This window comes from Rhea americana, unplaced genomic scaffold, assembly GCF_003343005.1.
Source record: "Rhea americana isolate MKP2758 unplaced genomic scaffold, rheAme1 scaffold_25, whole genome shotgun sequence".
NCBI classification, from domain to species: domain Eukaryota; kingdom Metazoa; phylum Chordata; class Aves; order Rheiformes; family Rheidae; genus Rhea; species Rhea americana.
In genome coordinates, this window is record NW_028186368.1 from 6,933,651 (window position 1) to 6,960,461 (window position 26,811).

Sequence of the window (26,811 nt, forward strand, 5' to 3'; positions counted from 1 at the left end):
GTTTGATGGATGCAGTTGAGAAAAGACCTGGAATAAAGCTGTTTCTCCACACAAATAGCAACCAGATAGCAAAATCTCCTGTATCTGCATTTCCCCCCTTTGTGCCCCACACACTGGGATCACACCAACCATTCAAAGACATTCCCATTCTGCTATCTGTCACCAACACCTTCCCATTCCTTCCCRTACTCACACAGGACTCCTACTTCAGCAGTGGCACTGGCTTGGTGTACAAGGAGGGGCCGCACAAAGTGTATTCCCACAGACCCAGAGTTTCACAGACTGACAGTTTGGAGACAGAAGGCTCAGGTAAGAGAGAGAGGGAAGCCAAATATAAATTAGCTATGACTTCAGTAAATATGTGGCCCAAAAGGAAGATTAGAGAACCCCAAAGTTAATTAGATCTAGAGAGTGAGGGCACTTGTTAATGTATCTCCMCCTGGCCTCTTAAGCATCTCTGCAGAAGCTGCAGTGGACCTTGCCAGAGTACTACTTCAGGAAGCCTTTGACTGCTAAATAAGAACTTCTATACCCCTTATTTGGGCGTTYTGTTGGTTTGGGATCTATGTAGATAAAAGAGGTGAATCTATTGCTTTCAGAAAAGCATCCCTTCATCTGTGAACCAGTCAGTTTTCAATAGGAAGAAATTTGATTTTGATCTTTCAGCACCGAGTAACATTCTGCAAGCTGAGCGGTTGGCCATAATCTTTCTAGCAACATGAATGATGCATTTCATGATACTATATTATGATTAAGGCAGAGGTACATAATGCAGCTATTTTAATAGCAAACATTTATCAAAATTAATGGTGTTAAAGTGAATCATAAGGTATTAAAAATATTTCTCAATTTTTCTCAAGTGCTGATAAGATCTATCTTCTTAAAGCAGTTAAGCTGTAAAGTATCAGTTACCAATTGCCTGATTTCCTCGTAGGGCTGCTAGACAAATATATTGTCCTGTACAGTCCTCAAGAGGTACAAGAAGAACACATAWGCTCCATGACTTTGGCAGATCTCTTAGGCATATGTTAAAAGATTTGTTGGTTGCAATTTTCACAGGTGTATGTATCTCCTCTCAAAAATTTTCAATATTTTTTTCTCTGCAACATTCTTGTGAGGAAGGGAGGAGTTAATATCTCTATTTTGCAGATGAGAAACTGAAACAAGGCATATTCCTGCCCACCGATTCGTTCTCCAGCAACTAAAYGCAGGGTCATTCTCAATCCAGAGCTTTACCATGGGCTTCCTTCTCCCCCACAGCGCTGGCACAACACCACTGTCCTTCCCACAGGGCCATCATTTTACCACAAAGGTGTGAGAGAGACGGTGTTAGTTACGGAGAGGTTTCATTTYTCAGGGAAGTTCAAAGGATTTTTTGAAAGATAAAGGAAAAATTGTCAGCTTTATAATGAWGACCAGTTAAGAAGAGCTAAGAATAAAAAGTACACTTTTCACAATCTTACTCATTTCTTTCGAACACTTTATCCAATGCATTTATTTTACTCTTTCTTATTGTTACTGGAAATGAGACTAGACAGAAGCCTATCTAGAAGACAYTGACTAACCTCAATAAAAATACTTCAACTTCTCAGACCTACAATAAAATAACAATGTYCAAAAGTCAGCTTTATAAAAGGCTACTTTGCTGTACATTAATATACAATACTACATATAGTAATACATTGTATTGTATTAGCGTAAAGAGTTGTTATAATGGAAAAAATAAACTTTTCAYCTAGTCAAGTAAAGTAAGGTACAGACAGAAAGTAAACTCTCAGCTGTTGTAAATTACCACAGCTCACGGAAGTATGCCATTTTACACCTTCTGGGGAATCTGAACTTCAAAATTATACAGCACTTTCCTTCCAAGTATCTCAAAGCAATTTATAAGCACTAAAACTAGAGCTTCCATGCGAAGTGTATACATTTCAACTACTTTCTAGTCATGGAAACTAAGAGGTAGAAAAATTAAGCGATATGACAGAAGACAGCGGTGGTATAACCGAGTACATAATGAAAATCTTCTGTCTCCACGACCTGTGCGCAACTGAAAGAGTCTCTTTTCTCTGCAGCCAAAATCTCTTTTGTGCTCCATGCCCCAAAATAAAGCTTGGTGAGATGCACATACCTGACAAAATATGAAAAAAATAGACCCTTAAATATGATCTGACAAAATATTTAAGATATTCTTTTGGCAGGAAAGCATATCTCTATACTGGCAATAAACATTGCATTCCTTAACCTTCTTGAAGCTGCAAAGACAGAACTATTCTATATTGCGCTGGCAGTAAAAAAAATWCAAGCGAAGTACATTCTTGTGCTCTTATATCTCAGTCTAATGGCTGGTGTTGTTTCCTTTATAACCATTTGGAGCTTATCTACAAAGGGTATCTACAAACATGCTTCTTGCGCCTCTGTCATTCTTCTGCTACGACACAAGGATGGAGCAAAGTCTCATGCAACCCACACGGCAATGACACTCCATATACAACCACATGTTTAAAATTTCTGAGAACTACTGAGTAGCCCCTGCTGCAGTACACTTTGCAGGCTACCCCACTACAGACAACAATTCTATTTTCCTGTGCACTGCAATGACCATCAGACCTGGAAGTGTACACAAATAAATAGAATAAATGAGATGGGATTTATAACAGTGGAAAGGCTCTACTGACTGTTGCAAACAAAGCAACCTTTGTTTTAATAAGATGGTCAGAACAGAGTGTGGAGGGTGACAGTCTAGTCAGAGCACACAAAAGCAATAAAACCAAACCCAAAATTCAGCATCCARAGCCAGGAACCTCATCTTTTCCTTTCAGACACGTCCAGCCACAGAAAAGAATTAGAAACAACAAACAAGCTTTCCCACCATAAGCATCCCCCAGAAGCAGCCTAACAGGTTCCTAAAACCTACAGACCCTACTACATTTGCCTCTCTTTAATAACTGTATCCAATGGCAAGAAGCTCTGAGGTAGGAACTCCTTGCCATGCATTTCCTAACTCACACAAAATGCTCAGGTTTAGCCTTGCCATCATTTGTCATGACGGTCAAAACAACTTTCCTAGATATTTTATCACATTTGAGTAACTTGGTAAAAAGTTGCAGCGAGCAAAAGCTTACCTCTTCATAAACAGAGCTGTCTAACTAGGACTCTTCACTGTGATTTGATTTTAGTTTAAGGARAACAAAGTTTATGTGAGCATTAGACCAATTTAAATAATCACAGTCTCTCTTTTAGAGAGAAAGTGTGAGGACAGAGCCCATGGGAGACAGAGGAAGAGAAAACTCCCAGCAACTACCCTTTCAAAATCCAGATTTATTCATTTTTATTTTTAAAGAAACATTTAAGCTGACATCAAATGTACTGAAACCTTACACCGTCAAACTTAGCATTAAAATAAGTCACTGGTACATAATTATAACTGGAAATGACAATCTTTTACCTTCCAATACATACTGTTTTGATAGCTATTCTTTTTTTTTTCTCCCTTGGAATACATAAAAAATATATAGTGGTTCTCTATGGAGACAGGAATCTACTAGCTTTCAYCAATAAAAATTGTTGGAGAACAAAAAAGGCACAAAACCAATAAATTCTATACAAATGAAATATAGTTCTGCAGAAATCAGTCCAAATCGTTTCTGAATGTAGAAGGACTACTATTCCTTTCTCCCCTGTCGTTACGGTAAAATTTTCTATAGAATTAATATGTAACCCAACAAATCACATAAAATGTATAATTTTCTACAATAATCTTAACAACAGCTATATAGGATGTGTATATGATTAACAGGTGACACACAAGGCCCAACACAGAAATGTACATCAGAATATATACTCTTTGTTGGTTTACATATACATATGCTCTCAATATGCCACATTATTACATAACCACCGAGGTCAATTTTTCMAAGTGCAATCATTAGGGGTATATGTGTGTGTTTGTATAAATATATATATGTACATATGTATACGTGTGTGTGTGTAAATAAATAAATATATATTTTTTACCAGTGATATCATCAGTACCTTCACTGGAGGAAGAATTCCATTTCTGTTTTGCTTTTTACTATTTCAGTGAACCCTCTGATGACTGCAGTGTCAGTCTACTCTTCTGGGTTTCATACTCAAATACTGTCAGAGATTCTCCTATTTCCCCCTATCTACTTCACACCTGCAACTACCAGACATCAGGCATAGAAGTTTATGCTATGCATTTAGTCTTTAATACCCACATGATGGGCTTCAGATTAATTCATRACTATTTTCAAATGATGAGTTTATTTTTCAAAATCAACTGATTGTCCTAAGAATATTATTTCTTTTTAGAAGTGACTTAGACACTTAAAGCCACATTTGCAAATGTATTTAAGATCCCAAATGCATCTCAYGCATTGGGAATGTTAGAGTTTAGCTATCACAAAATGAAAACAAACATCTGTTTATTGTTTAAACTGATTAAATTACATCTAAATTAAATGAAACAACTGCAACTGCTGAAGGGTAAATCTCACAAAAATCAGACCTATACAGTTTCACATGAACACTACAGTAGGCTCCTCTCCGAAGGGGCAATTCAAAAGCTTTTCAACAGATTCACAGTTCAAAGATTGTCATTCTTCCGTCCATCATCACTACCCCACACAGACGTCTAATTTAGGATCAAGTTAAGCTTGATTCCACTAAGACTTCTTAAGATCTTTTTAACAAATATATTTGTTGTAAGCTCTCCCATGCTAGCTCRCTGGCATGAAGGGGTCCAAGGTGTCTGAGGACCCCTTTGTTGGGAAGCAATCATATACTCCCCAGCTCTGCAGCTCACCTRCACAGCTGGAAATTGCCAAGTTCTCCCCTCCTACTCTCCATTATCGGGGAAGCAGTAACAGGTCAGGCCTCAGCAGTCATGCTGCACAGTACTGAGTCAGCAGGTCCAGACACACTGGCACAAATTTACTCTATATAAGTTTATATGATTAGTTTAGGTACTAGTGGAAGCACTTAACTCCAGAATTTAGATCCTAAGTATCAAATTGATGATAGTGTATAGGGGTTTAATTTAATTTTCTTTCTCAGTCTTCTTTTGTTCATAGTTACAAAGAGAGGTGATGCTTCTCGCAGCTCTCAAAAGCAAACACAATGAAATACGGAGATGGGCATCCTCAGAAGAACAAACTTCTAATTTTCTAGCAGTTTCAGCAAGATAAAATCCATCAGAAAAAATGTTTAAGAGCTTTATTAGGATTTCAAAAAGTAGAGATTATTGCCATTTGTATCTCTCAAAGGAATATGTTAACTAAGACAGTAACAACTGCCTCATTCGAGCACCCATAATATCCATGGGTTTGGGACTTTATTTATACTTACATATTCTTTAATTTTTTTAAAAAGGAAGGAATATGTATTTCCAGTCATGTCTGGCTTTCACAATACTATGGCCAAAGCAGCTTTCTTTTATCTAACCATATACCTGTGTATGGTTAATATAATTATCCTTCTGTTAATCTTCTCTGACAGATCAGTGCCACAAAGAACATAACAGTCAACACAAAACCTACCATAATAGACTAATTCAAATGCAGAATACAGTACCACAGAAGGTGTCTTGCTGTGTGCACACCTTGGTGTCATCTCTGACTGTCTAAGCCAAAACATGTATCCACTGCTTAGCTGAAAAGTGACCTAAATTCCGGAGCCATGGGCACAGCAGCCTTCCTTAATATTGGTGTGATGCTCTACGCAGTTCTGAAGTTAATCAAGAATAAATTAGGTGGGTCAATGTTACTGTAGGACACTGAAGCAAAAGTAATGCCCTCCAGTAATTTCTTTATTGCTTGTAGCAGCAGCAGCAGCAAAATAATCAAGCTTTCTGGAATTGACATGTATCAAAATGAAAATTGGAAGAACACACAGTTGCTTCTAACATAAACATATTTTTAACATAGAAGATCCCTCTGTATGTTGCTAATGTTGATAAACAACAGTTACAATAAATCAGCCAATATTCAAGGAGTAACATGCAGAAACTTTGAAAACTTCAAAACAAGACTATATATACAACACAGAAGATTTTACCATGAATGACAAGATCTAAGCAAAGGCAGACAAAGGAGGGAGATGGCTGTCACACCCATCAGGCAAAGGGACAGCACAAACAGGCAATAGACATTTTYGCTGTAAAGCAAGATACTAATATCATTACAAACGATGCAGAAATTATATCAGGAAAATTGTGTGTGACCTGAGAACATCAACAGAGAACAGTATGACATTCAGCTGCCTAAATCAACTGTACTCGGCATCTACCCTGCCTAGTCTCCAGCGACAGCTCCAAAAGCACGTACACTTTATAGTCCTGTGCCACATCTGCCAGCTCAGCCTATATAACATGGACATCCTACCAAAAAAATGCTACAGGTAGCTATGTTTACGCTAATGAATCCCACCCAAATAGTACGGAGGGATTGTTCGGAATATTACCATTGCCCACATGCAATTCAGGTGAGAGAACCGGGTCAGGAGGATTAGCCTTCGGAAAATGAAACCAACATCCTGCCACAGACTGTGTTTTCACACAAGTTTTACTTGAGAGTAACTGCGTACTCTTGCTTGGAGCTATCCATGACACACAGTGCAACGGCAGCAGATCCGGCACAGCGGATACCTCAATTCACGAGTGGCGCTTTGGCACTTTTACACAGACAGTCCATGAAGAAAGTACTACGAAGGGGGTGAAAACCCACCAAAATACCCACAGGCAATATGGTGATTTTCTCATATATATTTCACCAGTTCACCTCTGCCTTGATATGCCTCAAACTCCTCTTTTCTCTCCTAGGCCTCTTGATGAGAGGCAGACAGCCATGTTTAGTGTGGTGGTTTGCTACTTAGGCTAAATACTCCCTACGGACAAGCATCAGACCACCAGACATAATTTCATTTACTGCCCACAAGAGCACTTAAGTTTATTTCTTTAACAGTGAAACACTAATATACTGATTAAACACAAAGCTGATTACTGAMAGGCTCTCCTTTACTTACTATTTTTACTGTTATTTGTTTTGCAGTAGAACTTAAGTTCACATTTAGTGAGACACTTAGTCCACATTTTGTCAAAATGTATATAAATCCCTAAGAAATATGATTTTTGCTCTCATATTAAAAATTGCTCTATAGAATGGAATGATTGGCAGCAAAAAAAAAAAAATCAAGTACTGCACTAATGGAATGGAAAGTTTGTACTGCTACATGACAACCTGCTTCCAGAAACCGCTGTTCTGTATGGGAAAATGTGGACATCATTAGTGAGATGGAGGATGTCTGTGGGCCTATCTGTGGCAGAGAACTGTTCCATCGTAACAGTCTGCTATATAATGTGTACATAGCAAGATTTCCAGTTGCGCTGAACTCCATGGGATTTCTGGTGGAGAATCTATTTAGCCCTCCACAACTGTCACAAGGAAATTCAAATGGACCAGAACTGCATGAAAAGACAGTTAAAAATACGGTCCTTTATTCTTCCTTAGAAGAGGACAAACAGGACCACAACAAGAAAACTAGATTTATACATTCGTTATTTTTATAAAACAGATGCTAACCAACCCATACAGACCTGTGACACTATAGTCTTCCTCTCACTTATTTTTCTATCTATTCAACCATAAACACTTCTCTAATTTAGAGATCAAAGACTGATTTTGCATTTTATGTTCATAGTAAAAAAAGGAAAAACTAGTACTGCACTTTCAGATGTGGAATGTCATTGCACACGTAAGTTCATGTTACCATACCAAAGCAAGTTAACAGGACTGGAGTGTCTTCAGTGGCCACCCCTGGAAAAGGTAAAGCTCAGCTACATGCTTTCCAGCTGTATAAACTACTCAAGGAGTATTATCTATCAGTTTTTCCTAGATTACTTATCAGCTGATGCCAAGAAACTGGCGTGAGTGGCAAAGTAAAAATCAACAAAAAATTCTTAATGTTAACTTGAGAAGTACTGGCAAACACTAAGACTGATCTACTCTTAATGTTAACCATTTAAAAAAAATATATATCCTCTAAGAATTTACTTTGTCAGTAGCGGGGGAGGAAGAAACTAATCTACATTCATCTCATGTTATTAGACCAAAAATCTAATGTGATTCAGAGTTCGTGCTGGATCAAGTGCAATATTTATTACAGCATCATTTGACCAATGTACTGCTGGGGACAGAATGATCCAGCAGATATTTCTATCTGTTAGTATGATCCTTGAATAGTGAACTTTTAAGCCTCTTGACATTAGTTTTTAATAATGTATATGATTGAGCTATAATCATATTGCAACTACAGTTAATATTAGTTTATTATTTAAATCTTTAGTCTGCTTTCTCCTTGCTAAGGTTCCAAAAAGAAGCCCTCTACTGCTAGATTTCTCTAATAGCATGCTTGGTTATACAAGGTTGGCTACCTTTTCAATTATCAAGGGAAAGAATTAATCTGCTTTCTTAAAGCAGACCTAATGAGCCTTTTTAGTAAAGGCCAATTATGAAAAGATTCACTTTTCACCTCATGAAAAGCTAGACATTTATGTCCTGMTTGTAACCATTTCTTGTGAATAAAATATGCTATACAGCTCAGACACAAACATATGACAAAGAATAAAAGTGTCAAAGAACAATTTTCTTTTTTTTAACTTGTTTTTTTTAATCYTTTCTTCTATGTCACTATCTTAAGTTTACTCTCATTTTAGTGCAGCTGACAAGCCATAAATTTCATAYGGTCACAAACTACTATTTAATAATCTCACATGCTAATCAAATGTAATAATCAATATGAAAAAATGCTGTGCCACATATAATCTTTGTTACTGGCTTAGCCTACCTAAAAATCTCCAATGACTGAAGATAGCAAGCCGCTCCTATTTCTCAGCCTGTGGAGGTTTTATGGGGTGGACTGATTGCTTCTTTTAAGAAATATGCATTTATATTGCTTGTCTACTGCAGCTCCAAAAATAATTAGCCTACAATAGGCCAGAGTTTCCTAAGATTTTAAAAGGTAGAAAGAGGAATGAAATACTTAGCTTGTCCACTTTAACCTCGTTTTAACTTTTCTTTCTGAAAGAATCAAGAGGAATTACTACATTATGATAAATTAATTCACATACTAATTTATCGACATTAATATTACTGATTAACTTCCTCAAACTTGTTTTGTTCAAGGGTTTATTTCACCATATTCACTGAAGTTGGGCAATTCCTAATTAGTAGTCGAATAAAAATCCGAAATGGGCTGAGTATGAGCTGCAGTCACTTCAGTTCAAATCACATTCAAGCATGGCTCTGTGTACAGTCTTTGATGTGCTAAAATAACTGCCTTAATCTTTACGCGCATTAGGCTCGAATCACCAGTGGATACTGGGAATTTAGAGAGAATAACTGTGCTTTGCAGAGAGTGGCATCCTTTCCAGAGGTTCTTTGAGTGAAGCTTTAATTTCTGCTTAGGGCTTCACGGGAGCCCCATCAGGTGCCTTGACTCCTTGGGGACATGTTGAATTCATATTGCCACAACATGCATGCATGTGTGTGTGCAGAAGGCCACGCTAGTCACAGGTAAGACATACAAATCAAATGGTAGCATCCCCCATCTCAGCTTTTCTATTATCTGACCCACTTTGTGCCAATTTCCTCTTGCTTTCCCAACACCTCTTGCTTTGCTGTTCTTCTTTAAAACATGGGATGGGGATTTGTCAAAGTCAATGAGCACTTTATTACAGTGAGAGTGCTCAGTAATGAACAATTCAGCAATTTAATGAGATTCTGTAGATCTGTCTCCAGCCTGTCCATCAAGTTTCACTTCCATAAAGTACCCTGACACTAATCCTCTGGCATACTCAATCTTCACCCTGGGCTGAATATTAGATTCTTCCATGGTATATTGCATTAGCACTATACCCTTAGCAAAAATGATGAACTTAACTACACTTGAGGCAATATAGCTGGTCTGATTTGATTTTCTTCTATTAGATTGACTATGAAGGAATTACTTATTTGCTAAGATAAAGCAAAAACAGTTTCTTATTGCCTTCTGAATGCCTAAATCGGTAAATATTTGTGTGTCTTTTAATTCATTCTGGGGACCTGGAATATTTATAAATATTTATTTATTTGCGCTTCTACAGAATGAATTAAGACACACATACTGCCTGCAGCAGTAAAATAGTTTAAGAAATTCTTCATAACTGCATTAGTAACCTTTAGAGAGGCAATTATGATAACACTTAAATGGACAGTGTGGAGTTTGTTGTCACTCAAAAAGCAGCATATTACCTAAAAGTATCTCTCCCCAGTACAACCCTGCAACAGTAACATAAGCTTTGTCATACTTGCTTCATGAAGTGTTCATTTACTGGAGTGCAGACAATTAAGAAAATTATTTCTGAGTTACTCCCACAAGACAGGGCAATGCCACAAGATTTAAAAACTCCCATTTCCCAAACTTTATTTCAGCAAGTTGAATAGAGCGTACTATCCTGCATTTGCTTGTCYGCTAATGAGCTGGCATTAAATAAATCTTGTACGGCTTTTTGCAGTAACTTCTCTAGCAAACGTATTTCCAAGCACATAGATAGGAGATTTCACTGCATCTGCACAGAACTGATCATATAAACAACCTGGCAAGTTAGCTATGGTCCATATGCAATCTTATACATCAAAACTTGCTTTGCTGATCAAGGCAATATGGGCTAGGACTCCAGTATCCTGCTTTAAGAAAAAAGCCCAACAACAACAACAACAAAAACCACTACAGGTACGGTGCTGCAGGTTCTCTCACACAGACCAGGAGGAGTCCAACTTCAGTATTACTATCTGCAGAAAATATCACCTTCAGAAAGACTTCAAAATGTTAGCCTCAAAGTTTGGAAACAAATACGTCAGTCATCAGACTGACATATGTAACATCTGCAAATTGCCATTATTGTAGTTTGAAGAGCTTAAGCTGAGATATTTCGTTCCTATATGATGTTCATCCACAGAACACAGTGCCCTACAGATGATTGTACATTTTATACTTTGAGAAAACGACRGCAGACAGAAGTAATGATTTGCTTAAAATAATCCAAAAGATAAGTAGATAAATAACAGGGTTTTAATATAAATCAATCTTTTGAATCTCAGGTCCCTCTGCTGGACCAAGATACCCCACCTTCTAAAAGAAAAAACAGATTTCTTTAAAGTAAATTAACTTCTACCTTGAAAAAACCCAAACTACTCTTCTTCCATAAAACACGACAGAAAAAAAGAAAACAAAAAGGAATGCTTGGGTAATACATTATCAAGATTTACTTCCACTATACCATGTTTTTCTGTGCCTCTCTTTACAGACTATATGTTTTTTTGGCACTGGGATATTTTTTCCATCATAAAGCATACTTTACTCTTGTTAATATTCTACATCTGTCAACCTACGGTCCTTTTCTACAACCATCTTTTTTTTAGTAGAAGATTGCCACCTCCAGCTTTTTGCCACAGCTCTTGTACTGATGCATACTACCTCCACTCATCTCTTGGCAGAGCAGTCTGTGTGACAACTCTGTATTATGCTTCAGGCAAAGTTAGTCGCAGTGGCCTATACAATTTCAATGACTAACTGAAATTAATACAAACTAGTTTTGTCTGAGGTGAATGGAAGACATCGCAGAGGCAGGTCTGTCACCAGACTGGTGGGGCTAGYCTTGCTCCATACAAAAGCAATGATAATCAAGTTGCATGTTGCCATGTATTCTTACCAGCAAAGTTAGATCTGTAAGAAAGTATCTCACCACACCTGCATCACACAAATTAAGCAATAAAAAGTCCTATTTCAAATAAACTAATAACATTAACACAATATAGCATTTTAAAAAGTTTAATTAAAAAAAAAATCTCGATTGTTACTCAAATTTTTTGCTTGAGTTCTCAGTCTCTCTAAAGATTGCTCCAGGTTCCAAACCAACAGAGTACTCCTATGGTTTACAGAGTATTATACATTTTGCTTGTTTTGCTGATTTCCTTACCTGCCAGATTTGTTCTTCACTGAGTGAAGTGAGTCTATCACTTTTTAAAACCTCTCGAAGGAGACAGTAAGGGAGTGCCAAGACTTCTTCAGGATGACTCTTCAACAACTCAGACAGGTGTTTTACTAAGAAGTCAACCACTGCATTCTCCAATAAAGTGAGGTTGAAGAGGTCTGCAAGCTTATACAGGTCCAAATAATTAAAACTATTTAGTTCCTAGATGGATGAAGCAAATAAAATATGTTTCAGAAAAAAACAAAACAAAACAAAACAAAACAGTACAGAAAACCCCAGAGGTTTCAGATAATGAAAAAAGGTTACTCTTTTGGAAGCTAGGAAGAAAGAAGGTAAATAACTTCAAATTAACATAGTCTCATTCAAAATGTATGTGCAAATGCTCTCACTGCATATGCAAATATACATGAGAGTACTCATTTGTACTGCAACTGCTAAAATTATATATGTATGCAACATCAATAAAAAATATGTAGTAGTACACAAAATAGTAAAACTAGTATGACAGTGTATGACAAGAGCTCTCAGGACTTAAAAAGTGAATTAAAAAAATATTTGTTAATTACAACGGTTTGTTCCAAGCAATTGTTTGTTCATTATTTATTATTTTGATTGAGCTAGAGCACCTGCGTAGCATTAACTTTTAGCTCCACTAAAACCTCAAAACATTTATGACATGCACAACTACATTTTTTATACAAATTTATCTTCAATGAACAAAAAAATAACATTTTTTTCCTTCTCTGGCAGCAACCTGTAGATGATATTGGCCTCAGTCTTTCTGCCTTTTCTTCTACCAGCAGAAAAATCTAGAGACAAAAGCTGCACTAACTCAGGGCAAGGAGTTTTTTTCCGTGCAAACAACTGATATCCTACATTAACGAGCCAACTTTTTCTACTTGGCGTTCTTTGTTAATTAGTGTCTGGAAAGCTAACTACTGCTTGCCATTCTAGATGATGCACTCTTCAGGGGACAGAGCATGAATTCATCCATAATAGACAAAAGGACCTAGTACATTTGGGAAATAAGCAAGTTTGTGTGTTCTCTCTGTTCTTGCTGAAGGCTCACACATCTTTTTTCCCCCCATCTCCTCCCCTCCACAAGCTTGGTTTTCATCTCCTGAATTACTGCATGGCTCCCTATCAGCAGCCACCTTCTTGACCAGTTCCATGTGTGAAAATGACAGGAACTGTTGTCAGTTTCACTTTGCTGGTTAGTTAACATAGGGACTAGAGCAGAAAAGAGAAACAGACTAAATTAAGTCAATTTCGCTTTCGCTGCTCTGCTGGATGGAATGGCAGCACCAAATGAAACTGACAAGAAATCTTGTAAATGTCAAACGAGCTGCAAGGCTGGCAGATAGAGCAGAGCAACAGGGAAGACGGGAAAGTGAGAAGAGGGGTTTTTTGGAATGTTTTATGGACTACATCTCGAACGCGTGAATTGGGTGGCTGTCCCAATGACTCTGGAGCTGTTTATGCATATGCAATGGAGAGTGGAGGAATACAWTTTTTTTCTCCTTTTTAGAATAGTCAGTGCTGCAGGAAATTGAAACAAATTCTTTTGGAGGCTCCTATTTGTTAAATAGCCTCCCACTCTAACTGCCCGCCTTCACTGACAGTGTTGTATGTTAAAGATAAATTCTATTCATTATCTACTTAAGCTGCTTCATAGGAACCTCATATTGTTTTCCTGGAAGAAAAGATACAAGTTGCTTGTGTCACTGAATAAGCACTATCAGCCATCATCCCAAGAGTCACAGAAATTATAAGCAGTTCTAGTGTGCCACTTCCTCTTCACAGTGAAATAGAGGAGGTAAAGACAAATCCTCCCAACTGCAGAGAGAAAGAAAAAAATAATGGATTTTAAATTAGAAGTATCTGCTGTGTGCCTTGTTCTTTGAAGTAGTATCTGCAGATCACAGATGGTACCTCAAAACACCACTTTTGTGATGGCCAARCAGTTGTGGCACAATGCAAAGGAGTATAATCCAAGTAAACATCACAGCATTTAAAAACAATATTTTACTGTCACTGGTTTGGAAGACTTTTTTTTTAAAAAAAAAAAATAATAAACTGAATGAATGCCAAACATCCAAGGAAAAAAAGTGAAAAGAACTCAGTGTATTTTTATTGAACTTTTTTGTAGTCAATAGCTGTAGCTGGGAAGAATAACAAAAATAAAGAAATAATCAAGAATTGTGATTTGAAGATCAACTTTCCAACTAAAATACAAGTTTGATCAAACCCCAYTGTGAGTCAATGGAGAAGGATGGAGGAATTTTGGTGGTCTTCAGAAGAGGGCATTACTGGAGCAGGCATAATAAAATATTTGCTCATTAGACAGCAAGAGTAATGTGACACACAAATGCAGTTTTCTCCTGAAAACAAACTTCAAATCTTCACTGAAATCTAAAAGACACTACAGAGACTTCATTTTTAGTTGAATATTTTTGGTCCATCTCCCAAACTCCCCTATTCCCTCAAACTAACACCAGTTGAAGTTTGGCTGAAAAATTTTATACAGTTGAAAAGGCTGAGGATACTTATGGATAAATAAATAAATGTCTATCAGTTGTTTATTTACAATGTAATTTATTTATATTTATGTGTTCATTTACTTATTTCAGGTGTTTATTATACGTGTCTATTTATTATGGGGGTTATTTATCCATTTTTATTGCTAGATTTCAGCAGATGTTTGAGGTTTTCTTCGACACAACGTCTTAGTGACTTGCCACTACTTTGGTTTACTGCTTGATGCATATTGCAAGTTTATCTCCTTAAAACTGGTCTAGGTCTGCAATCAGAAACTCATGCGTTTCTCTAAGGTTGATCTATAGGTCTGTATTTCACAGCCAAAGTACTGCATTAGCTTTTTCAAATKAAAATTATCAGATTATTATACTAATATTCCAATCAAAATTATACAGCAGTATACATTACTGTCTCTGTGGTGATACTAGAGGGCAAAAACATCATGCTGAGATTGCAAGATGTATATAGTTGATCAGATAACYCAGCTCTCAATATGTGGCAAGACTTCCAGAAATAGACTACAGYGCAGTATGTAAGCTAGTTGCAAAAAAATGTACTTTAGCTTCTGTCATTAAAAAAAGMAAGCAACAGAGCAATCATTATCAACTCGGTCTGATTTATTTTYTCTGAATAGATTTTCCAGCTGAACTCTTAAATGAATTAAAACTTTCTGTTAAATAAAYGAAAGTGAAACTGTTACTCTTTCAATTCAGCTGTGGGCATGGATAAGAGTTCTGGCCATCTCTGCTTTCCATGAATTTTATTAGATGGTGTTAAAGGAGCAGTTACAAAAACAGTTGGCCAAATGATTTATCAGGGTCTACTTCAAAAATGAAGAGGTATATCTGATCCTACGCATYCTATTTACTCTACTTTTTTCCACCTCTTTCAATAGTTAAGTGAATCCACTGTTCTACATTAYTGGTCTTGTGTTTCAGTAACAGCAGCCTTTTGGTACCAAAACAATTTAACCACAAGCTGAYATTTAAAATCCTCATAAATCAGTTTTCCAAACAAACTTGGAAAGATGACAMTATTAAATGCTTAAAATAAGTGATGTGGGCATTGTCTATACTTTAATACAGAGATATATTTTAATATAGAGAAAAGATAAATTGTCAAACATGATTTTTTTAATATATAAACACTGTATTTAAAATACTTCCAAATTCATCTTTATTTGTTYGTATTTTTAAGAATAATTACACTGCACAAGCCACAGAAAAAGGATACAAATAACAGATTGATAAATTAGAGTTAATCAYAACCAAGTACACAGCAGACTACAATATACCTCTATTCCTGTGCTCTGYGTTATAAATAGCAGAAAAAGCACAAGGAGAACTAAGGGGAAAGAATGCATTTCTTTATGACCTTATTTGAAAGATAAACTCCTTGGGGAAATACAATTTATTCAGATTATCAAGACCCTGCTGTGCAAATCTACAGTCTGGGAGCACACTACAGAGATCAAAAAATATTTACTTTATTCTGTTGGGTATAAAAGCTTTTAATGAATGCATAATTAAGACTGAAAAAGTATATACAGCTTTAGAAATTCCATTGCTGAGCCAAGCCATTAATATCCAAAGTATCATACCCAGTTGCAACTCCACCTGCTTCCTATTTAGATTATAGCACTGTTATAAATCAGGGTATTACACGACTAGCCCTACCGGTGTAAAAGAGAAGGGTTGCATTGTGTCACYGCCTCCCCCTTTTCTACAAGGCAGTCAACCGCTTTACAGCAGGGACTTGTTTATTCAAAATTCTTAAACAGCATCCAGTACAACAGGGTCTTGACTCTAAATCCTCTAGGTTYTCTGCTGTGTTAAATACAGTAAACCAGCTGAACCTTTCAGAACAGAATCTTGGCATAAATCACCACAAAGAGATTCTAAATAGCTAAGGATTGTTAACAAAACAAAAAATTGCAGCAGAAAAATACATTTATATGACAATAAAAGGGATCAACTAAGTTTAAAGAGAAAGTAAATCCAGGTTTGTCACTACTAATTCTTTTTTTTCCCATACCAATGAAGGCTCCAAATGTGGAATGCCCCACTCATTTACCCAAGAACCAACAAACTACCTATATACAGATCACAGGGCAACAGGTGTGCTTATTTCATACTAATTATACGCTTAAATACTTCAAAAACATATTTTAGGTCTTATCTGGAAACTTCTTCCCACTAAACATCAAAGCCATCCAGCTGAACCACGAAAGACATTTTTTGCTGAAGCAGGGTCACAGCGAGACAGCTGGACCAGACTTTCTCATTCTATAAAATAGTGTTTATGTTCATTACAAGATCTCTATGGAGTGTAGACGAATTTATTGGTACAGTTAAGGATAACTTTTTAATTGACCCATTTTATAAAATCAGTCTTTCTGGTAGATCACCACTTTCCCAGTATATTCTTAAAAAATTAATATGTGAAAAGATATTTTGCATCCTTACTGTTATTCTAAAGTAGGTCTGTGTCTGGTCTAAATACAAGAACAACAATATCAAAAAGATTCAAGCCTATTATTTTCCCTCTTCCTTGTGACAATTTATTTCCCTTCTTACTTAGTGGTTACCTATATCTGCTTAGTTTTCAGTTTCAGTCCTGCTGACTGGTGCTATTGAGCACCCTCTTCGAAGCCATGAGGGTGGCCTGCGACCTTCACAAGGAGAGTAGAAGKCCTTGACATTCTCAAATTAGCTCATGTGATGAAACATACATTTGATCTTTAAAAAAATTTTTTTTGAAACATACCATATACAGATATTCAAAATTGAAATAAACAGAAACATTTTTTAGAGTCTCACCCTTCCTCTGGTCTTTTAATACCATTTTAGACCGTAAGAACCCAAAACATACGTCATATTTACAATTTATGTCAACTGTGGGGGGCTGTCCTTTCTTCAGGTACGTTATGAGGGATGATATAATCTTTCATTCTTCTAGCAGAAATCACAAACTATTGATACATAGACTTTAAGAGTGTTTTCATTACTTCACATCTCTGTTAACTCTTCAGCAAGCCTAAGGTGATAAAAGCAAGCTGAAAACTATTTGGCTAATCTGTTGACCACCATCAATCTCATATGCTGACTTTCTGTTATTCTTCTGTTGTTGATAATATTGTCAAATCCAGAAAGAGCAAGTTTTGTCCTTTAGAACCCCAGCAAAGTTCACAGAAGCTGCAATTAGAAAAATATCTACCATCGGCAAGAGAAATCTAGAAAAACAGAACTGTGCAATACTATTTCTTTAAATTATTTTGTAGAGTTTAATGATAGTTTAAGTCACGAGAATACCGCAAGCTGATTCCTCTACAATACTGGACAAGCTCAGTCTTAGTCATAAATCTGGAAAGATCCGTCATAAAACTAGTTCAAAGTATTGCTCCCAACTACTACCACCAGAAGGCTCATCTGATTTTGAGACTCTTTCTTCTAATTTCGAGCTTAATTTACTCAGACAGTTTATACACATTTGTTCCTGTGCCAAAATTATCTTTTAGTTTTAACAACTCTCTTTCTCCCTGGTGTTTATTCCCTTGATATATTTACAGAAAGCAATCATATTCCTCCTCAGCCCTCATTTTGCCAGACTAAACAAGTCAAGCTCTTTTAATCTCTTCACATAAAACAGGCCTTCCTGATCATCCTAGCTGCCTTGTTCTGCACCTATTTTTAAGTCACTAGTTTGACTTAATTTTTACTTCTGCATGGGCAAACTCTTAAAAATACTTCTCATGACGTTTCAGTATTATCTTGTACACTGCTATTAATATTTCCTTAGCTTTATAAATTATCTTACATGAAATATCCAAGGTTCAAATTGCCTTTTTCTTGATGGTATCACATTAGTAGCTCAAAGTCATCCTATGATTTAATACATGAAAACTCTGTAAACTTGTTCCTCACGTGAGACACAAGTAACTGCCTTTCTGTCTACCAGGCAGGACAGAAATAATATGACATGTTACAAATGGGAATTGAATATGATCAGCTGAAATGCAGTAGATTCTACTGAGGATGCTCACAAATGATTTTCCAATCCTTATTCCATTTCTTTCTATATTTGAGTAATGATCTGGCAACTGTCCTGGTACATAGTGATTGTTTACTGGAAAAAAAAAATATTTTCAGTAACTTTTTAAGATTTGTTTCAAAAATCAGCAAGGAAACCCCCTTACTGTTCTGAAAAATAAAATAATATTTAAATCAACACTARCTATATACATCTAATATGCAGGTAGGCTAAAATATAATTTTCATTCTTAACTCCAGTCTCCACTACTATGAAAAGAATCAGCATTATATTAGATCTGTTAGTATTGTTAAGGTTCCTGACACTTTCTCTTTCCAACACCCTTTTTTCAGTCACTTACTACTTTGCCAAAATTTAATACTTTAAAGTTGAAGTTTTTCAGCCTCAAGATGAGCCTCTTTAAAATCTCCTGAAAACATCTCAAAAAAGTATATTATGCATTATTAAGAGCGAGTAAAAAAAATATTGCTTTTCCACATTAAAAATATTCCAAACGGAAATAACTGGTAGGAGCTGCTGTCACTGCAAAAATCTTCCACAGTTGACTGCAGTTATAAGCCTCTGAAAAAGCAGAATACTTTGCATATGCTTAAAAAAGACTTGTTTGAACTTTGTAGCTTAAGTTTCCTTCATTGCATCTGCATTTTCCACAGTCTATGCCACAACTAAGCACGATCCTGCCTGCATTGCTGTCCACTGTGGACTGTATCACAATAACAAAAACTGAAGGCTGAAAGACTTTTTCTCTCCTGTATTGATGATCCTCTTTGGAATCCAGGCAGAAGGGAAGTCACTATCACGTTTAAGTGCAGAAGCATAAACAAAATCCAAACCAGAGGAAAGAAATGAGAACACATTCAGACAAGGAGTCAAGAGATAACAAATGAAAGACAGTGATGGAACCTAGCAAGAGGGTTAAGTTTTATTTAAATTACAATCTAAAAAAGAAACAGTTGGATGATGAAGCCTCAAATTGCTTTGAATAAGCATAAATGAATAATGAGGGAAACAGATAATAGCAGGGTAGCTACTAACTCAAAAAGGAAGTCAATGTTATGATGTTGCTTTAAGGAACATATTCTCAAATTATATACTAATGTTGATAGTCTAGGTTTAAATAAGAACAGTTTGAGATACGATTCACAACTTTCTTTTTTTTGGAACCTTTTAATGAGATTTTATTTCTGGAGCATATGACATCTGTTTGCTCTGTAATAAACTCAATGAGAGACCACTGTACTTAAAGATCTGTCTCTGCTCCAGAACCCCAGACATCTGCCTTACGCTTAAGGATTACAAAGGTAATAAACAGATCTAAAGATGGAGAACTGTAGTTAGGGGACCAGAGAATCACCAGAGAATGAAACAAATTATCTAGAATGTGTAAAAGGATTGGTTAGTTCACATAGRTAACTTCAATCTCTGGAATATCTGCTAAGCACCTCACAAAGCAGCAAAATTTTTTCAGGTCTTTTTAAGGCAGTATGTGATACTCTCTAGACACAAGGACTGAATCCAGCATAAGGTAACTCAATATTGATAGTCAAAGCCAAGTCAGGACAAATTTAACATACACTATTAGAGAAAGTTGAACATTACAATATCTTATAAAATGTTCTAAAATGATCACTACAAAGAAATCACACACAAACTCAAGATGATYCTCTTGCTGGTCACTTAAATGGAGATGTAGAAGTATGAATAGAACAGTACAAACTCAGCATGTAAGTGTGGAAAAAGGTGAAATAAACGTAATGAATTTCAGGACAACATGGGGCTATAGTTCATTTACAAAAACAAATGATCAAGTTGCAGACAGTGACACAGAAAGGGCAGAAAAAYTCCAGTTATGTCTGTACTACTTTTAGAATGAAAAGTCTACCCCATATAAGCTGCTGCTGTTTGAACAAAAGGTTTTCTATTTTCAACTAAGGGAGATATGACCAGAAACTACATACCTTAATATCACTACCATGGATGGTACAATAAAGAATTCTAAGGGAACTAGTTAAGAAGAATCCATCATTAACACTGAACAAGCTTTGGAAAAAATGGGGTAACTATACAGGACTTCAGATCATGCTAGTGAACTACAGATTAATTATCCTAACTTGTAATGCACGCAATGAATCTGGGAGTTTATTTACAAACAGAGGTGAAAAAAAGAGTGAGATTATCAGGATTATCAGATGTTGGAAAATAACATCTATTACCCCTGCAGAACAACCGTGGTTCATTTTATCAACTGCACTGATAAAACATACTTAGTTCTCAAAGATAACCAGTTAAGATTTTTATTTTTTCATTACATGAAATATATCTCAGAGGATGCATCCTAGATGGATCAGATTTGTTCAGTGACAGATCTCAAAATGAAGTTATTAACAGTAAGTTATCAAGCAGCGTGACTTTTTCCAGTGAGGTCCTCAAGGGATTGATTCTTGGTCCAATAATGTTAACAGTTTTATCAAACTAGACAGTGCTAAGTTCTGCTAGTAGAGCTTGCAGGAGACTCTGCAGTGGGGTAACAAATAAGAATGACAGAATAAGAGAATATTGTCTGGCTTTCCCGGCAAAATGATCACATTCAAACAAAATACCTCTGAGAACGAGTAACATAGCTGATGCAGAAAATATAATAAGCTCTATTTGGACACTGAGAGGCTATCAGGAGGGACTAAGAAGCTGTCATAAGTAATTACATGAGTACTCAGAACAGTGCTGTGGCAAAAACAGGCTCATGTCATAAAATACACATTAAGTATTGTCCAATTAAAGTAAAGAATATTCTTGGAGCTTCATATAGCATTTTTAAGACTACTGCTCAAATACTGATCCCAGTTCTGAAGTCCACAGCTCACGAATATGAAAATACCATAGACCGGAAAAACAGTCTTGTAAGATTTAAGGTGCTCAACTTAGCTTTTTAGAGAAAAACTGATGTAGGATTTGATCTTGGGCAAAGATATTTATAAAACTGAGGGAATACACAAAAGCATGAAATATCTGACGCTTGCAGGGAGACAATCAGCAGAGCTGCTAGCTGGAAGTTAGTGTTATGCAAATTCAACTAAGAAAGATGTAATTTCTCCATATAATATGTTGAAATTGTTTGTGGAGAAGGAGAACTGGGAAGAGACGTTATCATTATTCAGAGGACTCCTAAATGTTATAATCTGAAAGATCAAATTTTCAGAAAACCATTTCTGACTTGTGGATGTAGGATCAAAATTTCCCTGGTCACTGGCCTGAAAGTATGAGACTTTTTGCATTGCCTTCACGTGCTTATAAACATGTTGCAACTCCGCATTAAGAAAACGGTTACAAGAAAATAAGGTTTTTGCCAATTGTCTGTACAGGTRAAGGAGGGATTATTTCCCTTGATGTATAACTTGACCTCTAAGAAAATAAGGTTCCATATTCCTCTGAATAATGAGACTTGTTGCAGTTGCAAAAAGACATGAGGATACTCAGCTCTTAAAAGAATCTGATAATCAGCATATAAATGMTAAAAAAGAAACATTAAAGAGGTTGCAAAATATACTTAATTTGGTAAACTGTTACTTTTTGGGGTACCTTCATGCTCCTGCAAGATCTGAGCATCTCAAAAATCAAATAGATTTTGTGCTCACAACAGCAAACCAAGGCAAATTTACATTTTACAGAGAAAAAAGTGGGGCTGAAGAAAGATTGAAAAACTTGCCCATAACGAAGAAATATGAACATTCAGATATGAAAACAGAACCTCAATTGCCTGGAACCCATTCCAATGCTCTAGTCACTATATATATATATATATATATATATATATATATATATATATATTTTATCCAATTGTAACACAGTTTTAAATTATTCATGCAGTTTAGTATATCAGCAAAATGTCTGTAACATGTTTTGTTAAAGCAATATGTCTCAGTGATATAAAACGTCTCTACAACATTCTGTCCTTAAATTTATGCAGTAAAAAGAACATACCTCTTTTGCACATGACTAGGAGCTGTGCTGATTAGTAGGTTTACTATATAATAATCAGAACTGATTTCACTGGATGTAAACAGGACGAAAAGAGATAGTACTCCACATATATGTGAAAAAGGAGGAAAACATGAAAAAATTACGGAAGCACCACTAGCTAAAATAGAAAAGAACTTGGTATGCTTTAATAGAATCATTTTTTTAAATTCATTTTACTTAAACCACTAGTTATCTRGGATTTACACATCACTCTCATGGTCAAAAAGTATTATAAATCTGACTTTCCAAAGCAGGAAGTTTAGAGAGAGCAAAGCATAAATGTAAAAAATGTACATTGAATTAACGTCTAGCTTGACAGATTCTACATCTGACCTTYATTAGTGATGAACAAGTCACAAGTGCTACCAAAATTAACACATGTGAATGTTTACACTGCTGAAGATGCTAAGCACCAGGACAACATTATCTTTCAAAGATCAAGACCATTTTGCTAATTTAGTTTCCAGGTGTTCTTAAGAATAAGAAAATACTACCCCCCTCCTCCTATGCCCACACACCCCACCCCCATCTACCTCAAACAGATTATGGTCAGAATTCCTTGCTTTACCATCAATGCTTCTTTTCCCCAGAAGTACAAAAGAGAAAAATATTTCCTCAAACTATTATATATGTAAGACAAATGAATCAAATGGCCAATTTATTATTGGCTTAAAGACTCCACCTTGAAGCCACCACATTCAGGAGCAGAATGGATCATTGTAGGCCCAAACACTAACTGTTCACAGGTATCAATATTTGCCACTATCTCAACACCCAGAAGTATGCAGAGGTCCCTCTTCTACACCGTCCTTCAAACATTCCCAGAATAAAGTGAAGCCACCGTATGGCAGAGCGCAACTCCTTCCCCTGCCCCTTACCTTGGGCCTGTCTGACCACAAACAACTGGTAACACCCAGCGCTGACCAGGAGGAACTARGCAATRCTSGTTGCAACTGGAGAGCCACGGAATGGGTATGAGGTCAGCAAAAAAGTATTTTTTCTACAACACAGCATGAGATCAGCAGAAAAAGTACATGTCCACACCAAACACTGTATGACCAGGAGTCAAGCTCCGTGCCCAYAAATACCGCTGCAGCCTAGAGCCCACCGAGCTGCTCTGCTGCACGGTGGTGAATCTTTCCTTGAGCTGGGCCACCTCTCAAGGTTACTCCCCGGGAGTTAAGAGAACGTCTGAAAAAAAAAACGTTGGAGAGGTGAGAAACCAAGACTTGAACAATAAGAAATGTGCAGGAAGATTTCCTTGCTATGACTACCCTGTATTTCCATCTTTATTAAACTTGTTTTTCAACAAACCCAGAGTTAACACCCCATCCCAATGACACTCAGACAGGCTTTGAAAGGAAACTGGAAGTGCATTTAGAGGAGGAACACAGATTAGCTGTAGAAATAAATTCTGTTCTGACTGAGTTAACAATAACAGCCACAATTCCTGCAAATGAACTAGAGCTCATAAAAAAAAAAAATTCTTTTTTTTGGTCAATGATTATTCCACGTGATTTTAATTAAAAATAGGTCCCTTTCAAATTCAAATGTTAATAAGAACTCCTGCTAAAACATCCAAATTTCAAATATTTCAACCACTTCTAAAAGCAAAGTCCTACCAGCAACATTTTATCAAAGTATCTCATGGTAGGTTACATTTATATCTGATGTTGTTGCTTCTTCTGCAGTATTCACCACACTGATAGTTTTGGCTACTTGTTTTATTCCTTTTCCCAAAGCTCCATCTGTCTGTTCAACTTTTGGTCCAGGGAYGCATGGTGCTATCTGAGTCCAGAACCTGATTAGGGCTTTTTCATGTTATACAATCCAGACTCAGAGCAGTATCTACGTAGTCAAATACTTTCAAGTATTTAGCAGTAAATATTTAATATTAGTCTCTGAGGGTCCTTGRTATCACCATTGTATGCATACACTAGCTGCATGCTTCTGTTCTCCATGAAGATGGTAAAACTGTATCTATATTGTAAGGCAGAAAAAACTAAAACCCAAACAGAGGGAACTACTGACTTTGAAGGATATTAGCTCAGTTGGTTAGAGCGTGGTGCTGCTAATGCCAAGGTCGTGGGTTCAATCCCCATACGGGCTATGCTGAGGGTTGGACTAGAAGATCTGCAGAGGTCTCTTCCAACCTTACCATTCTATCACTCTATGAATGCTTTAAAAGAAAAAAAAAAAACATTGGGGCTATCTCCCCAGCTTTCTCCATGCCCAGAATTTACCATTTCATGTCCACGGAATTCCAGTTCCAATGTGTTTTAGAGGCTGGATCTGCCTGAGATTACCATAATACCTTACCCATGACAAATAGGCGTGCTTTGATACTACAGAAATTCAAGGCCTTTTAAACATATAACTAGATTTGTTTACAGTAAATAATGAGAAAATTCTGAAATTGAATTTAGAAAAAATTGTTTTCAGTGAGTTGGCAAACTTCCARAACAAAGGTCAATGTGTTTTGGAAGAAAGTCCAGCTAATATGTTACTACTAGTTTCCCTAATCCATACGCAAAACAGCACCTGTAAAGTTACATACATACAAAACACTGTAGAAGCAATTCCACGTGATGTCAGTTCAATTTCCTCAGAACAGCAAATGTAAGTTCYGAATTTAAGTCACTGAAACCCAGAGGCACCCATACAGCTAGACACACTCCGTGACACAAATCTCAAATTCTGCAAGTMTCTGGTGACACAGATGGGAAATTTAGCAGCAACTTCCTCCAAATTAATRAAAGAAATGTTTGGAACAGTTTACATAAAAAATGTAGGTGAAYAAAGTTAAACATTTTTCAAGTTGGAATAACATAACTTACAGGACATTACTGATGGGTAATGAAATTAATATCACTAATGTTTAAGATTGTATCTTTATTTTTTTTAGAATTAGTAAGATAAATAATGAAAACTTATGTTGGCTTATATACTGGCTGCAGACTCAGTAAGATAGCATGCATATAGTTATATTCATTCTGGGTTGAATTCCTCTTCATTATCCTACTGAACAGAAATGCCTTAAAAAAAAAAAAAAAATAGTCTGGATCACTTCTAAAGCCAGCTATTGGTTTCCTGGGWAATTCTATTCCTATGTAGCTGTGCAAAACAAAACATAAATGACAGGATGTGCTAAAACACTGTCTCATTTACTACTGTGAACAAATCTGGAAAACATTAACAGCCTTACAGATGAGTTTTCTGCTTTGTCCTCCCCTAGCATTTCCAGAAGCTGAAATGTTTTAGTGAAGAATGTTTCTCTGTTAATTATTTAAATAATTTAATTTTTAAAACTAGATGTTAATTTGGGGTACTTCCAGTTCTGAAACCACTTATGCATATYTTAGGCTTAGTATCTTGTCACTTTCTTTATAAAAATCTTTCTTTTACTGGCAGAAWGTGTTGTGAACAGTTCAAATAAATGAATCAAACAGTAATGATTAAATCATCAGAAGAACATGGCATGTAACARGAAAAAATATCAACTACACAGACTTGTATCAAGTTCAGACTTTTTGTCTTTAACTAGAAATGGTCCAAAGAAAACTCTAAAATTCAAACACTGACAAACACTAGGTTGTATCAACCTGAATCCTCACGACTTCAGTCCACCTTTACCATTAAACAAACAGATGAAAGTTTWGAGGGCATATTGTCTTCTATTAAAYTGACTATAAAATGAAARTAAAGTCTACACAGCTCTCAATATCTCTTAAAAATGGAGCAGACTGAGACATTCAGTATTTTTCTGAATGTAATAYTTCAAGTTGCCTTTTATGAGCTTTCAAGCTTCAAATTGATCCCTATGAAAATAATAACAGTGTATTTAAAAATACAAAGAATAAAGCATGTAAAAGAYACTTATTTCATAATTAAGAAGGAAAAAAAATCTGTTCTATTTCAGTTAAATACAATACAGAGAGAAAAAAAGGACGGACAATGGCCACAATGGCACTTGTGAGATAAAACAAGATTCTAACTCACTTCAGGCCCAACATACCCATCAGGTTCATAGGTTTATGATTTAGAGTCACCATTTTGTACTTCACATTCTGGCTTTTTCCATATTGGTAAATACTTCATAACCAAAGCATTTTTGTGTTTCCTTTGCTTAGCAAAGAATACCTTTGCTAAATTGACTA

The 26,811-nt window shown here is 36.1% G+C and overlaps 1 protein-coding gene across 3 annotated transcripts in view; it reads right to left on the reverse strand.

The window, feature by feature from the left end:
* KLHL32 (kelch like family member 32) overlaps positions 1 to 26,811 on the reverse strand; it is a 116,125-nt gene that overhangs the window by 25,639 nt on the left and 63,675 nt on the right. For all 3 annotated transcript variants that reach the window (XM_085306952.1, XM_085306951.1, XM_085306953.1), the window contains one exon: positions 12,035 to 12,250. In XM_085306952.1, the coding sequence (XP_085163078.1) occupies positions 12,035 to 12,250 (216 nt within the window). The remainder of the gene's footprint in view (positions 1 to 12,034; positions 12,251 to 26,811) is intronic.